This window comes from Grus americana, chromosome 4 (assembly GCF_028858705.1).
Source record: "Grus americana isolate bGruAme1 chromosome 4, bGruAme1.mat, whole genome shotgun sequence".
In the NCBI taxonomy this organism is placed as follows: domain Eukaryota; kingdom Metazoa; phylum Chordata; class Aves; order Gruiformes; family Gruidae; genus Grus; species Grus americana.
This window is the reverse complement of record NC_072855.1, coordinates 32,339,993-32,358,052: the sequence shown is the minus strand read 5'-3', so window position 1 is coordinate 32,358,052 and position 18,060 is coordinate 32,339,993. Positions and strand designations below refer to the sequence as shown.

The following is an 18,060-nucleotide window of genomic DNA, read 5'->3' as shown; positions in this document are numbered from 1 at the left end:
AATGCAGTATCAGTATTTTAGCTGTTAGAAAACATACCACAGAAATAAAATTAAGTACAAAAATAATCAAAATGCCTTTATTTTTTTTTTTTAGAATTGTTTTACCGATGCAACATTGTACGTGCTGTATTATTACAGTAACTTCCATTGCGTTACTACTAAGATGTAGTAACCATCTGTTAGGACTAAAACTACTTGTTTAAAATATTATAAAAATTTTGGGCATACACCTAGTATGTAACCAGTAAGTCTGTATAGATTTTACTAAATTTAATTTTGCTTTATAATATGCTTGAACCAGAATAGCTGACATCTTCACAAGTCCTTCTTACCCATGCCCTAATTATGTAGCTACAGCTCTGGCAAAAGCAGCAGATATTTATATGGAAATCATCTAGCAGACTGGGTAGAATCACTATCTAAAAGCAAGTACAGAAATGCAATAGAAATTTGTATTTTCTCACCAGAGGTATTAAAAATTCACTTTATAGAGCAACACCACATTGTGTTTCAACATCTAGCAAGAAGTGACAACCCTGTCCTTGTTCTTACTACTACAAAGTGAAAAGAAGCAACCAAATGAAGCATGTACATTACCAGCATAGTAATGTCTTGTTTTAAAATTCAATGCATCTTTTAAACTCTAAAGGATAAAGTGAATGTACTACTATTTATCAATCTGGCATACTTTTTTCTAATTCCCACATTTTCTATCACCGTTTCCTGAACAAACAAATAATGAAGAAGCAATGAAGCAGCTAATAACTACTACCAACATTGAAAGGATAAAGAAATATTAATTCTTTCATGCATAACTGTTAAAATCTGTCAAGATTTCATATCACTTGTGAAATTTGTGTGACCAAAAGCTCAGCTCAATAGTATTGAGCCATGAAATGAAACCTTAGAGAATTCTTTTCGCAAGTGGCATTGAACGACTTCACTGAAAGGGTTCTTTCAGCCAGCTGCTTTAATGTAGTTAGCAAACTTCTCAGTTTAAAGACAGTCTCTGCCAACAAAAAGATACCATGTTCATGCGTGAGTCAGACAAACAAAATATGTCATGAACAAAAGTTTTGTTTATTTTTAATCTCAGCTGTTTTTTGAGTTTACTTTTCCCATTCTCAAGCAGCCAACAGGATTTGTTTTAGATAACAGATTTGTTTAAATTGTGGCAGCTCGGGAAAAGCAAAAAATTGTGGCTACACAAAAGAAAGCGTAAAGATGATACTATGCAAGATGCATACTATCTATCTACTATACAAGAAACTTTTCATCTGAAATGTAATAGCTGTCTCTGTGTACTTTTTTAAAAACTGTAGCAATTAAATTAACAATCACTGAGTTTTGACTTGGCAGTTTTCAGGTAAAGCTATTTATCTTTAGCGCGCTCTTTCCAAGAAAAGGAGCCCAAATTTAGAAATAATGAACAAATAAATGTGCTTCCAAAACTTGAGCAAATACAATGTGATTTTGACACAACATTAATTAGGGTATGATATAAAACCTGGACAATTGACAGAATCACAGAATGGTTGAGATTGGAAGGGACCTCTCGAGATCATCTAATCCAACCCTTCTGCTCAAGCAACCTGCTAGAGCAAGTGGCCCAGAACTGTGTCCAGTTGGGTTTTGAATATCTTCACAGATGGAGACCCTATAGCCCCTCCTCAAAGTAAGAAACATCATCTTGTCTTCAGACTGACTTTCCTGTTTTTCAGTTTGGGCCCATTGCCTCTTGTCCTGTCAGAGGGCACTACTAAGAGAGTCTGTCTCCTTCATTTCCTCCCATCATGTAGCCATACACATTGAAAAGATCCCACTGAGTCTTCTCTTCTCCAGGTTAAACAGTCCCAGCTCTCTCAGCCTCTCCTCTCATGAGAGATGCTCCAGTCCCCTAATCATCTTTGTGGCCCCTTGCTGGACTTGCTCAAGTAAGTCTGCATCTTTCCTCTACTGGGGGGGCGCAGAACTGGACACAGTATTCCAGTTCAATAGGAAATATTGCATTTACTCTGCAAAATATGATCATAACTTTGAAATTAAATTTGCAATAGCTATCTGTTGAGCAAATAAGGTTTCACAGATAGCAAAATTGTTCCTGAGTAAATAAATGTAATGAAGCAAGAAGATATAACGATGGTGTTCTCTTTGGATAGTAAAGGCCGAAGACAAAGGTAGATGGGGAAGCAGAGGAAGGGCAGGATGTAAGCCAACACAACCTCAGGGAGAGAACAAGGGAGTAGCTATGATAATCAAACTCTCAAACCCAGCTATTACTTCAAATTGGGAATGTTGTTTTCTTTCTCTTGTTCTCCTTAGAGGAAGGTATCTGCGATGGAAAGGTACCTGGATGGAAGGTATCTGGATATATTTTAATAGTGGTTAATGACTACAGTTTTCATTTAATGACCAAAGCTGATAAGAAGCAGGGTTTAAAGAAACCTGACAGTACATTAGTTTTTCTTAGATTATTAAGACATATTCACAAAAAAATTAATTTAACTTGATTAAGTTAAGAATGAGAGAGTAAAACTAGGTCTCAGAATCTTTCTGTGAGGAGATGAGCAAATAGGACTCAGTTATTTGTTCCAAGTAGTAGTAAACTGTCTAGATCAGGTGGGGGAAAAAAACCTCAAGACCAAAGACTACTGAAGGACAAATCATCTTCATGTACGATTATTAAATTTCAGTATGCTTTCCTTGTCATTTAAAAGAAATAAAATAAAATCAATTTTTTAACTTTTATAATAAAGAGTGAAAAAGAGAAGAAAATTAGTTTCTGCTACTGAAAAGATAACATTGAAAGGAAAAACATGAAGATTAGTAAGGAAGCGTAAGAGTAACAAAGGAGATAAAAAGATACATGTTAGTGAAAAGCAACATCAGTTTTACTTGGCAGTAAATCGTAACATTGAATATTTATTTAAGCATATAGTTAGCCAAAATACAATACCTGCTCAAAAGTTCAATGATATTCACTGTCAGAGCAATTTCATTTAACAGCACACTGTGCCTCAGCTTCCTTTTTTCTATTTATCACCAGTTTGAAGGATACTCAGCAGAAGAATAATATGTGATTCTGCAACAAACTGAGCCTGACTGCTTCCATGTATGTAACTCTGTAAAATAAAAATGAAAAATAATCCTCTTCACAACAAAGAAATCCATTGAAAATGGCACAACTGGATATGTGAGAATCAAAACAAAACCTGTTTTGCAGAAAAATACAGACAGCAACAGCTACAGGTGAACACCACAGTTTATGTATGTATGTTTAGTAAAAAGGAATGTTAAAGCCAGCATATTTAGGCAAAGCACATATATGCAGTGAATTTAATGTTTCATATATAAATGCATTATGCTGGACTCTTTTTCGTACTGCTGCTAGTGTTGAATAAAGAAGATGCATTTATTTGCTCACAAGATACTGTTTTTGAGAAGGGAGGTGATGAAACCAAGGACATGCCTCAGCATGGTTTTGACAAAAATTAAAACTGAACCTTGCCTTTAAAAAATCAGTCCATTTTGGTCTTAGATTGAGTGAAGTTTTTTCATTCAAAGTCTATTCTATCTTTCTCCAAGAAGGTACAATTGTGTCCATAAAAAAAGACTAATATATAAAATGTCTTATTTATATGGAATTGTAGTAAATGCCATCACAAATGTTAATACTAAATGCACACATAACATAGTCTACTTTTTTTTTCCCAAAAATAATTATTGTCAATGGGCTCATTATGTACTTGTATTATTAAGAACATACAGCATATTATTCAGAAGTTGTTAGAGTTTATTGTTAACCAGCTATAATAGCAAAAAAGGAAGTAAAAATTTGAAGGACTGCAAACATTCACAAAACGAGAGAGATTTTCTCTCTTCCTCTACTATATCAATTACAAACATTGTGTATAGCTTGTCATACAATTCTATGTGAAATTAAATATATCAGTGTTCTCAAAGTATTATTTATATGTATTCTTAGGCATAGATGCCCAATTAAATAGAAAGAAAAATGCTCACTCCTATTAAGATAAAGGAAACTTTTTGCCCTTCTTATAGATTCAGGGTTTTGTTAGTTTGTTTATTTTTTAACTTATGCATTTTGCTTTAATTCATTCTACTCTGAATAATTCTGCCTGAATAGCATCCTTGTCAAGATTCAGAACAATTCAGGTTTGAAATACGCTGATGGTTCAGCATACAAAAGGATGCCTTCATCCACATTGGTTAAATTCTGGTTGATGCACTGTCAAAACATGGAGTTCATAAGATATGATCAAAGTTTTTACTCAGTGGATGGTTATCTACTATTTTCAAAATTCAATTATATTATGCTCATTCAAATAACCAATTCAAAGCTAAACCAGGCAAAAACTTCATGTATCCAAAGATTCCATCTCTCAAAGACATCTTTTTTCTTTAATAAGATAAAAATCATTGATCTCGTAAGAGTATCTCATTGCAGCATGATGTGACAATGAGTCAATCTATATTTCTTGATTTTTTGTGGGGCTCGTTATTAATCTTATTAAGGTTATATATATATACACACACACGCATACATATATAAAAAATAAAGGAAATGGGAATATTTCACATCAACAAAGATTAATGATGAAGTTAAAATACTTAATAGATTGTGTACTCAGTTGTGACTCAGTTGTGACCATAGTCCTGCAAATAGTGACCCTCTGTCATTATTTTTCATGCAGCTAAAGCAAGATACATACACGTAGGCATACAAATACACTTGCCAGATCTGGATTCAAGTGTGCCTAACAAATGGTAAACATCTATTTCTTCTTACAATCATAGCACTAAGATATAGTCAAAAGCTTACAATGATTTCAATACATACTGTATTTGTTAATACTATGTGACTGAAATAAAAACCCGAGCCTTTCATCAGAAAAGCGTAACAGGGTCTAGTAGCACTCTTTAGTTATTAAATACCTATATGCATTTATACATAATCATGACTACTCTTTCTCTACACACATGCTAAGTTGTATAAAAATGCACATTGGGAACTAAAGAAATATATTCTATATTGAAGAGACATTATTATCACCAATTAATAAAACTGGTTGTCATATGACTCCTAAGGCTATAAATGCCTTCTGTATTTGTAAAATATTTAGATGGGAAATGTCATTTTTACTGATATGCTTTATACTTCAGCAAAGTAAATTATTTTTCTCTTTCTCTTTATGGTAGCAATTAATTCACCATAACACCATTGAAGGAACAGAATCTAAAGTACATACATAAACACATACAGATGCAGAGACTATACAGGGAAATCACTCCTTTCCTAAATAAATTCTTTAGCTTTAATCCTAATAGGGAGGAAGAATCTCACGTCCAAAAAAGAGAAGATTTTACGCTACTGTTTCTGATGACATAAATCTGTCCCACACTGAGGAGGAATCGCATTTTAGGTGCTAGTCTTCATCACCCAGCATAGTAACTTTATTTAAAGAGATCAGTCAAGTTTGTGTGACTTCTGGTTTCACTTGGGAATATCAAATAACTACAAAGAATTTTGTTAATGAAACAGGTCAGTTTCATAACTATCTAGCTGTCAAACCCATACACTAATGATGTTTCAAAGATACCAGCATATATGCTCTCAACTCCGAAAATTTCCAGCATGATTTTTCACTAGTTATTCACACTTGAAAAACTGACTGAAAAATTCTCTCTCAATCTGAGGATGATCAGAGTTCGCAACAGGTAAACCCAATTTGCAATGCTGTACAAATAGAGTACTTACAATGCAAAGCTGAAACACCACAAAGACTAAAAGCTATAAAGACTAATTAGATTGTTAATGTTTTTACATCATATTCTGATTAAAAAAACCTTAAGTCCCATCTACCTGAGAAGGCAAGTTCTTACAGCAGTGGCACAGTGATTTGATCTAATGTACTAGCATGGCTGGTATCACAATGCTGTAACAAGAATATGCGTATCGGAAACACATTCTCAATCAGAAATCTTTGCCTGCCTGTTTAATTCCCAAAGTAATTAGTTTTATTGCATGATGTAAAATATGTATATTTGTCTCAGGATTTTTTCATCTGAGGTTTTTCCAGGAGCTGTTTGAGAAGCTTTCAAGGTATGAAATGCATCACCAAACCAGTCTCTCAAAAGACTAAGTCCTTAAGAAGACAAAATTATGAAAACAAAGATATTCTCATTATTGCTATTAATTAGGTGACAGAGAGAGTCCTAGCTACCACCTGATACTCAGTATAAAGAAAAAAACATGGACTAGATACAGTTTATTTGCAAATGCTGAAACTCGAACCAATCAAAACCAAACAACCCAAAACCTGGAACAAACAAAACCTGCCTAGAAGACCTGAATCAGAGACTGTAATTTGAAAACTAGCTGATGAATATGACTTTCTGGCTAAATGTTTCATAGGGATTAATGTTGTAACTACATTTCTTTAAATGTGAGTTGCTAAAGGCACGGCCTTGCTTGCAAGGAAGTAGATGTTCTTTGGTTTGTTCTATTACAAATGTCCTTAGATAGATTATTCTTTAAAGTTACTGAGTAATAAATCTAACTGTGTGTGATCAATAGGCTCCTCAAATTGCTTCCCCAAGACACTGTTCTCCAAATACTCAAATCATCTCTGCTATAGCTGTGGGTCAGTCAGAGCGATGGTAGTGAAGTAGTAAAGAAAGTGCAAGACTGTTCCAGTGGCGAAGAATAACCAAAATAATTTGCATTCAACAATACAATGTGAATCAATTGAATTTATGACCGCACTTCACCCTATTTCTAAGGAGGAATGGATCCACTTCACGAAGGAATTTTTTCCACAATGAACTTTCAGACCTACGTTCTAAACAACAGACAAAAATCAGAGTAGAAGTTTCCAGAAGACCAGTACTTAACGTAAAAATGATGGCGAGCAGCTTTTCTTGAAGAGAGAATACCAAGAACTGTGTGGCATTTGTCCTTGTGTCTTTCCTTACAGTATATGATGACACTGTGAGGCAACTCGAAGCATAGATTATATTTGTACGTATTTATGCAAATGTACCCACACACACCAGTTTTGTACACTGCAATGGCCGTTGACTCATGAAATTTTGAAATTCACGGCCATCTGTGGCTCATACTTACCTAAAATAGAATACATGTAAAGATAAAATTTTTTTAAGGAATATTGACAAATTGGCTTTTCAACAGTGCACAACAGTTCTCTCCATATTTTTCTTGGCTCCATAGCAGCTCTTAATTGGGTAAAGTTCTTGAAATTATATCCATATAACCAAAATAAAGGATCTGGTCACATGTGAGGTTTCCTTATTTTCATACTTCTTTCATGAGAAGATTGCTGAATGACCTACATGCAAGGCGCATATTCTCATGAAATTTTATTTGAAGCTGCAAACTGTTAAGACACTGAGAAGAAAGATTTCTGGGTTTGCTATCTTTTCTGCTTTCTAACACTGAATCCATTTACTATTTGGAAGCTCTGTGAAGTCTATCTGGCTGCAAATGCTCTAGGCAAATGCTTTAAATAAAATTCATGAATAAACTCAGTATTTCTCTTTCATTTTAGAGGCATCAAAAGGGAAGACCATGTAAGATGCAAAGCTGAAGTTCATCAGAAGAGATACAACCATAGAGTGAGCAGCAGAGCTGTACAGCCACACAATTACCGCAGCCACTCAACGGATGCAACAGCAAATGCCACGCTGGTAGGACTAATAGGGGGACCAACACATGAGTGACCAATACTTTGAACTGGGTCCTCTTCCAACTTTAACATTCCCCTATCTCAGGTCTGCTTCCACAGAAGCAATTTGAATTATTAACTGAAATAATCATGTCCCCAAATCAGGCTATTTTCTTTGGCAGTGACAAACAATTGTTCAATGCATGCACATTTCTACAAAGCTGTGTTAAATATTTATCTACTATTTGTAAACTCATTAAATATTTAGTGTTATTGAACTGCAGATGGCACATAGATATATAATCCCTCACTAGGATAGTCATGGATAACAACAGTGTAATATATTTTTAAATTTCCCTAAATACAGCATATGCTTGTGATTTCCCTTCAAAAGTGATAGTTGCCATGGTTCAGTAAAATACTTAAGTGTAATCTGTGCTCTTTCCTTCCTTCCTATTAATGCAATGTAAATAAAACAGAAACAAAGTAAGTGGAAATAAAGCCTCTGTAAGTTATACGTTAACTCTTAGCCAATACAATTAACTTGTGGAGTACCCAAGATCAAAATTGAAACATGATTTCAGATGCTCCAGTACTCTTTCCTAAAATAAACACCATGCTGTTTATGAGTGTGTGCATAACAGATGCTGGGGTGGAGAGAGCAGATTAAACCGAGCTGGGTTTAGTAATAGCCTACCATACAAAGCTACTTCATGAAGTATTATCATTTTGGATAACTAAGAAATAATTTGTCCTGAGTTTACACGACATGACACACATCTAATAAAGTGTATTGGAAACCAACCAAAAGCAGCCAATTTTGATAATAATTATCCTTAATGATAAACTGAATTTGGATTGCATGTTGAAAAAAACCTCTAGATGGAGACTAGCCCCTGGAGGAGACAACAGGCCAAATTCAAGCTAATATATGTGCAAAGAGTTGAAGCAACACACTGGTTAACTGCTCCCGAAGAGAGTTACAAATTCCACACCAATAGGATGAACACTATTAATATGTCTTCCTTTACTACATTGACATCCAGGGTGAAATTCATCAGTGAGAGGAACATTACAGAAGGCCACGAATTACTTATGATTAAGCTTTCAGAATGGCCTATTTCAATTGAAGTCCATCAATTTTGCCAAGAACATACATTAGCTAGAAGAACTTGTTCTTTTCTCTTAATTTGGCGGGGTGGGGGGAAGAACTCCACAAAATTCTTTATGACATCAGAGTTTTATATGTTTTCCAATTAATGTCCAGGAGTAACGGAACTTTCAGCTGCATTTAAATGTTTAAAAAGCAAAAGTTCTAAAACATTCTCTCACAATACCACTTATATACCTTATCATTTTAAGCACGAACGCACAAAAAGGTTAAACATGTTATGGAGAAGAAACAGTTTGTTCAGTGAAGCAAACACTTCAAGACTAAACATCAAGGTATATTAATTTAATGTTTTATTGTGTGTTTTCATGATCATAACTGTATTTCTCCAGACAGGTTAACTATGTAACATTTCAAAAGCAGCAACCTGCCCAGGAAGATTAAGAATAAAATCTTATGCAGCTCAAAAAACCTACCTTTCAGACTGTTTTATTGCAGCTACCTGTTTAAATACTATGTTTTCTAAAAACAATATAGTTTCACATAGCTTCACTTGAAGCATGCTCCAAATATGCCTATTTTATTACTACATAGTAGTATCTGTTCAGTTCATACAGGCAGATCAGAGTTTTAAGTTGCTTAAGAACCCAATAGGGGACTTCATATGAAGTTATTAGCCTAGGCAGGTCTCTGAAAATCTGAAAATAGAAACCTAATATAATTCTCTGTTTTCTTTCCATCACAGAAGATACTATTATCTGCTGGGGATAGTACACATACAGTGACCTATTTTCCCTGTAGCAGCAAGCCCTCAAAAGCCCTTATCATGACTACTGATGTGAAAAACCATGAGACGATACTGTTTTGGGCCTGGGTTGTTCACACATGTGAGAACGGCTACCAACTTAAAACATCTTAGCGTATGGACGTGATTTGCCAAAATTGATTTGAATGCTTTTTTAGACAGAGGGATGTAATGTGGGTATGAGTTTATTCTAAAGAACTTAAGCAACACTGAGTAAATAAATATATGAAGTAACATCTCAAAAACTAAAGAAATAACAAAACATCTTGACTCCAGTTCATTTACTAAACAGTTCAGAAAGCTCTGAGTACTCTAATCACGTATTAATGTCCAACAGTTATGATTATGTCCAAGTGTTTAATAGGGCAATTTCTTTTATTGTAGATACCCAGTTATAAAAGGGCATATCTGCAAATGATGCTTAACTGCTTCAAAATTTAACGTAGTATTAAACAGAAAATAAATCTAAACTCACTTACTGCTAACAGAAATCCCGAATTAATGAATTTGTGTTTCTGGCAAAATGAAGGACCATGGTGGTTTAACCTTGGCTGGATGCCAGGTTATGACTATAGTAAGAAATGTGCACCCAGCTATTTGAGCCAGTAGTTTTTTCAGGGATCTTCATTTTATTTAACTTTTTAGTTTAGCACTAACCCACTTGAAATAAACATTTTCTTTTAGACAGTTATTAGCTCTATGAACATCTCCAACTCAAATATAAGCCAAGAGAACACCAGTCTGGTGAAAATTTCATTTATTATATTCCTAGCAAGCAATCCCTCTAAGCAATGTCTCTACATGAAATCCAGTCCAGCTCATTCACAGGCCAACAAGACCAGGACTAAGAAAACAGCTCAGATGCATGCACCAGCACACACAAAATGGTGAGGAATAGATGGAATTACTAGAGGTGGTGACTACGCAGTTTTAGTGATTTTGTTCGGCTTACACTCACGCGCTTCACTGTAAAAAGTAGCCAGATAATCTAGAAAATCAACATTGGACCCCACAAATAAAACTATGTATTTACAGCTGTCTCAGCATCCTTGGTTTAACAGTGTGGGTGTTCACATTCCCACTTACTAAACATGACCATCGAACATATCAGCCACTTTTGATGGGAGAGTTTAATGGCTATGGATAAATTTTACCCTATTTAAGAAATAGTTAATGTTGAATTTTTTTTTAAAAAAATTATATAATACAGCCACACACAACAATCTCAGACTCCTTGTTTCACTCATGTATTAATCCAATGAATATGAGTTACAATTTCCATGCCTGAGCTCACTGCTGTGTTCACCATTGCCCCAAACCAAAACAGAGTCCAGAGACAGCAGCCAGTTTTCACGGGGCTGGCTGGCTGAAACAGGCTGTGCTGGCTGCCGTCCACAAAGTCCATCTGGCACCGAGCACGGAACATGATCTGGGTTCCCAGCCCTGGAGCAAAAGTGGAGAAACGCTGCTTACTTTTGCAGGCTAGCTGGCTGGAAAGGGTAGTTGATATAATTTAAAATAGTATACCAATCCTAGTTTACGCTGCTGCTTTGGTTGTCCCTAGACAGCTTTTATAGCTATTCTGCATTATTTAGGGTGTCTAGAAGTGCTATCAAAGGAATTAGTAGAGTTGATCTCACACATCCAGAAACTGTGAACACTACGTTCAGCTACAGAGGCTTTGATATAACCAGATGAATAAGAATTTATTCTGAGGCACTCCTCATACATTTAATAATTACTAAATAAGATGACAGAAGATATAGCGATCCTTCGATGAATAATTATTTTGTGAGTTTTGGGAAAAAAACCCAGAAACTTAACCTCTCATCAGGAATAACACATTGCTACCCTTACAGCACTTAATTCCCAAGTTACCTAATAGACAGGCATGCAACAAATATCTTGCCCCTGAATGGGCATTAGGACACACAGTACCCACGTGAGAGACTTTAACAGAGATGAAGGTAAGATTTCCAGGATCTCTGAAACAGCATTCTGGTAGTTTTGGGAAGTTTACATGACACAGCTTAGCCTAGTTGCCTAAGGAAAGGAAAATTTTGCAACTGTGAGGCTTTGCTTAACAACGTGACTACTTTTTAATCCACTTCAGAAAGATGGCAAAAAAATCTCAGAGAAAACTGACATTCCTACACAGCTCATTACAGCTGGACAATCAAACCAGTGATTCTAATGAATGAAAAGCTGCAATTAAAGTTCAACTGTTAATAGTTGGTTTGGCATAAGGACTGCTTGCTTAACACATGGAAGCCAAACTACAATACTACTTCTAATTAGGAAACAAAAGAGATTTTGAGATGTTCTTCATGAACAGCATTCCCCTAAAAACACAAACATATTGTAAATAAGAACTACTTTCTGAACTCCAAAATATCCCTATACTTTTTGCCCTCATTCTGATGCTAAACACAATATGGGATTATATCTCGGTGGTCATTTAGCTTCTCTATTTTCTTTTTTTTTCTTTAAAAAAAGAAATAGTCAAAGGTAAAACATACACCTAGATGCTGCCATATACCTACAATTACTTTCGATATAGGGATTAGGTAGCACTGATGAGACAAGTCCAGACAATGAGATAAGACTGATAGGAATGTTATTTGGTTTTTCCATTAGCAAGTTCTACAGTGGGAACTCTTCTTCCCTACCCCATCTCCTGAATCCTTTTGTCCAAGACAGTGTGGAAGTGTGATGATCTTCACATCATTGGCGTGCTGACAAAGACCAGTCATGGCATAACACAAGGAAGACAGCTACTGTATAGCAGTCTGTAAGTTTTCCTTATAAATTACAGAGATGGAAGAGCTGAAATAGCCATTCAGCTCAGCTCATTTTGTTGCTGTTATTTAAATTATGGTTTAGAATCTAAGACTAGTGAAGTTTCATATGATTCTAGATATCCAGAAAATATCTATACCTTTAAGTTTCCCTTTTTCTGCATCTGTAGTAATATTTTCTTTTGACAAAGAAATCTGACAAAGCCATTTTGGATACAGCTTTCACCATAACCACCTACACCTTTAGGTAATATTTATGAACTCAAAGATGTTTTTAATTTGTTAGTCAGGACCTGCAATACTTTCTCTTTTGAAATTTCAAAAGTGTTCTTTCAACTGGTTTCCAAGCTGTGAGGCAAAAAAGGTAGTTTGACCTGAATGTTGAAGTGCTGGAAGCAGAAGTGAAGCAAGAGGCTTTACTATGACAGTAACTCCAAAATGGACTTTGCTGAATTCAAACAGCTGTGAAAAACACAAACAAAAAAAAAGTTTACTTTGTAGCAGAAGCAAGGGGAGGAGGAAATCCCAAATTACCCCAAAGCCACAATCCAATTAACAACAGGGGAATGTGATACTAGTCCTGTGCTTGCTGTAACTACCTACCCCAAGCAAATTGGATACTGCTCCTAATTCTGCTACACAGAGTTCAGAGATACATATTATTTCAGCTACAGGTTTCACAATGACCACTGACTGCAAGTTCCATAGTAAGTTAAGTCATTTTTTTTGGATTTGCAATAGCAATTACAATTTGGATTTGCAATAGCAGAGAAACTTGCCGAGTATAGGTGAAATATTTGCATATTCTGAATGCTGCTTTTTAAATGCTAATTAACTAGGAAGGTGAGACATACTAGGCAGACATGACCAGGCATGCAAAATCAAGCGTGAAAAATTAGTCTATATGATTGAATAGTTAAATACATGCCAGAGAGAAAAATCATGCTAGTCTTTCTTGCCAAAGTAATTTTTAGAACCATCTGAAGCATAGCCTGTACATCAATTTATAAACCTTAACACTAATTTTAAAAAGAGGTATCTGAATGAACACAGCATGAACTATCAGATTCATGAATTGGTAAGTTTATTTCTTGGTGGGTCTCTGATGTCATTTCAAATAACACTTTCTAGTAAACACTGGAGTAATCTTGAGAGGAAGATTGACAGCTAATCGACAAAACACAAACACAAGAGAATGAAGGTCCAGCTGCCATTAAGGGACAAGAGTAATATTTGTAGTATTGTATTTGCTTTCACCTAATTGTATTTCAGGATTATTTTTTTTTTTAATAATAACAAAAAGAAAATTATACTTATGTGAAATATGGAACTGTTTCAAATACTCTTAAATTTTAACAACACAGTTTTATAACCAATTTTTTATTACATGTCATATAGCACATACTGTCATATGATATACATGCATGTCCTGGGACTTTATATCCCTTGGGATTTTGTCATCATGTGACAGTGAACCAGAATAAACCTTAAAAATAAATATTCTTTATTAAAAACTGTTTTATGTACCAAACTATGCAAGTACATAAAGTATCAACATTTAAGTCAGTAAAAAGGGGGAAGTATATTTTCACTACAGCAAGGGTTTTATTATTCTGTTCAGATTTAGGTGTAACTTATCATCTGATGTTGTTATGAGAAGATATCATTTCAATGATCTAAAGCTCTTAATACTGACATTTTAAGTTCATTACATACTATTGTTGCACAGCATTACATATTAACACTACTCTTGGGATAAAGAGAACATCTCATCAAATTTTCAAGAAAACAGAATTCAGGCTGGCACACATTACTCGACGGAAACTTATATACACTCCTTTAATTCTTCTTTCTCCAAAACCTTTTTTTAGTATTTAATCTCTCTTTTCTTCGCCTCATTCTTCTACAAGCTAACTTAGTAATTTCCATTATGATGGAAAACTCAGAACTATACCTGAATTTTCTCAGTGGAAAAGAGGTATATGCTTCTTCTCAGTACAATCTCTCTCATTTGGTCTTTGTTTCTGCTAATTAACTCTTAAGATTACAAAGAAGCAGTCCTTTGGAGAAGGGGACTAAGGGAAAGGACAGGCCTAACATGATTGAACAAAAAAATTCAAAGTAGAACTGAATACATAGGAAAAAAAGGGTCAAAACCAATTAACAAACAAGTTTTGCTGTACTAGTTTTAATCTTCATATCAATATTTTAGAATAAGCCTATATTTTTCAGCATTGTACAGCTGAGTTATTAAAAAAATTGTTCTGTGTTGCCCAGACCAATTTTTTGCATGGTATATTAAGTCTGGTTAGCACATTGGAAGAAGTGCTGCTGACATCACATAGAAAATGAGCAAAATGAAGCCTTTAGCAGGACAAATTGAGAACAAAGGAATCACTCGATGTTTAGAATATAAAATCTGAAAGTAGACACACTTGACAAATAGGACTTTATTTCACAATAACAAATGCTTTGAAGGAATGATTTATGAAGGTAGCTATTGTGAGTCACTTATTTAAATTCATTGTTTAATGCACTGGCAGATGCTTCCTAATTATTAGAATGTAAGAGTGAGAACATTTTTTTCAATGCATGTGCTATGCCATTAAACATCTTGTACTTCAGCAACCATCAAATTTGTGATGATGTATTTTATAAAGTTCTGTTTAGGATGGCAGGCATTAACTTAATATACCATAAAATCCAGTAGCTAAAAATTTTATGTTATGACACAAAACCTCAGACCTATTTGCTGTGCTATCCTTAGCAAGTATTCCAGCCTGCAATGAATACAAATCAAATACTGCTGTCAGCAAGACAAGTTGCACTTCAAGTTCCTTCCATCAGCTGTCTCTGAAAAAAACCCCACACAAATAGTCAAGAATCGAAAAGTTCCAGGACTGCAAAAAACAACGCAAGCCTTACAGACATTCCGAATTATCGTTATATTCACGCTTATATAGAAATATTTAAAAAGCTAGCTTTACTACAGAAGTCATAAAAATTAATACCTAGAAGAGAAAAAAAAAATCAACAGAATATTGAATGTCCATGTATCTGGGACAAAGAGACCTGGAAATTACTTGAGGTCAAATGAAAAATTCTCTTAAGATGTAATGAGTGCTTGTTCATGTGAGACTTTCACACTTGTCCTACAGCATGCAAGGAAGTTAAGAGAACATTACAAGTACTGAATTGTGAAATTGCAGTATGTTTTCAGCTCAGAAAGGAGAGAATAAGGTTAGTCATATTCTACAAATATCAAAAGTCAGAGTTGTTCAAAGTTCAATTATTGTGCCCAAATTAACAAAACAACAAAGTTGTACTTTTGTGACACATGTAGTGTTTTCAAATAAAACACCCCAATAAACAAGCAACTGTGGACAAATAAGCTTTTAAGGCAAAGGCCGTATCATGAATTTCATTAACAAAGTGGACTGAAATACAAAGTAGATATCAGAAAGAACAGATACAATACTTTATGATAAATGATCTTCCTTTCTTTGTGGTAAGGAACAAAGAAAACTTTCCTTTAGTAGATGACAGCTTTGCAGAAACGAGGGCAGTTTGCAAATAAGTACTATTAATTTGGGCAAAGTTGCTGAAAAGCAAAAATCTTAGATGGTTTTACTTTTTAGAATAGTGTATTAATTTACCCAGAAAAAGGCACAATAGTGATGTCAACATCAAATTTTATCTAATAGCTTTCATATGTGCAATGTGAAAACACTATGATGCCTGAGAGAGGTAGATGAGAACATACTAAGAAGAAAAGGGAAAGATCAACGTCTTGTCAGAGAAGGGCACTGTGAATAGGCAAAAAAGACAGGATAAGGCTAAATAAAAAAAAAAAAAGAAAAATCCAGAAGTTAAATCGCTCACATGAATTTCTGAAAACCTGATATACTGTGAAGGAGATGGCAACAAAGTGAGTAAATCCAGTAAGAAGTTTAAGATTTTGAGGGCTCTCACAGGTTAAACTGCAAATTACTACTGGGGAGGGAGAGGGAGAAAACCAAAGGAGGAGGAAACAAGAGACACACATACATAGATTAGAGCAAAAATAACTCTGTAAGAAACCATACAAAGAAGAATCACACTACATGATATGGAGGACAAAGATCTTGTAGCAAGCCCCAGGACCATAAAAAAAAAAGAAACCCAAAAAACATTATGTAAGAATTAAAACATTCCTTGTACCTCGCTTGGGGCGTTTCATTTGGTGACACTTAGCAATGGTCAGCATGGGATTTCTATACACTATTTTGAACCATGGCATTACACTGAATAGTCTGCTGCAAAGTTGCCAATAAAAGTTGCAGATATAAAAATATCAGAGTGATCTGCTGTCTAGGAAGGTACAAAAAGTTAGTACTATTATCTTACCTGTGAAATGCTGTAACAGAGATGAAAAAGGAAAGCCTGGGAGGCTTTAAGAAACAACAATTTTTTCAGCAATTGCAAGTAGGCATATAGTGTATGGGTTACTTCATTGTATGAGGAACTGCAAGAATAGGTCAATAGTTGTCACGTACAAGAAAAAAATTTTACATCTTAAGAAAAATTAACCACCAAGGGAAGAAAAACAAACAAACAGAGTCAAAGACTCTAGATGAAGGGGAAAAACTGAACAAGTTAAGGACTCTATGTTGTCTAGTTAAATTAATGTAAATGAATTGTTCAAAGAAAAATTAATGCACAAGAACAGCCTGACAAACTGATCAAAGATCTGGAAGCACTGTCAGACAGATCTGTGTTCAAGCAGATTTTTAAGAATGTTCTAGTTATGAAACATCGTGTTCTTTTTTGGGTGGCTTAAGTAGTTACATTCAGATTCTTTAGCATTCAGATACTTAACTGCATCACAATACCAAATGATTGAATGCTTTGAGAACATTCAGAAACTTCATCAACTTTGAGGACATTAAATATTAATTTCCTCTTTTCTTGGCATCTAGAAAGATCCAAGCTTCTAGACTTTTAAAATACCTACATTACAGTTGAACTACTATAGGTTAGTATTTCTGTTAAAAGTGTTTCTTTTCCCAAGTGTTTGTTCCAAGCCAAGTGTTTGTTTTTTACTCTACTACTGTGGTGCCCACAGCAGCTAACTGAAAATTAATAAAAGAAACATCTAGCACAGTAACACCTATTGCATACATTGTGAACCTAAGACATCGTTCTCTAGTAAAAGAGAAAAGAGCATCATGCAGAAAAGAGCATGGATGTTCAGGCTTACGAAGTTCACATAAAGTAAGGATGCAAAACACAGTCGTCACATGTGATAGCAAAGAATTGTTTGCTTACTGACCGAGTTCCTTAAATTTAGTCCCATTGTACATAAACTTGTATATTGTACGTAAATACATAGCATTTAAAAATATTTTTCACTGATGCTTTTGTCACAACAGAATTTCAAGACAGCACACCAAATCCAATTAGAATTTCAGACTTTTACAACACATATAATATTTTCTTAATACTTTCAGAGTACTTTCAGCCTACTGAAACTAAGCAAAACCTCCAAGTTTGCATTGAGATGTGTGCTGGAGTGAAACTTATTCACTAGGGTCTGACGGGCAGAACACTGCCTCAACCTGCTGTATTGCTCTGAATTTAATTAATTCACTAATTTACTGC

At 34.8% G+C, this 18,060-nt stretch overlaps 1 protein-coding gene across 2 annotated transcripts in view; it reads right to left on the bottom strand.

Annotated features, from left to right (window-relative positions):
- The window catches only part of TUSC3 (tumor suppressor candidate 3), a 129,722-nt gene that overhangs the window by 20,345 nt on the left and 91,317 nt on the right, over positions 1–18,060 (bottom strand). For both annotated transcript variants that reach the window (XM_054825394.1, XM_054825395.1), the window contains one exon: positions 3,059–3,122. In XM_054825394.1, the coding sequence (XP_054681369.1) occupies positions 3,059–3,122 (64 nt within the window). The remainder of the gene's footprint in view (positions 1–3,058; positions 3,123–18,060) is intronic.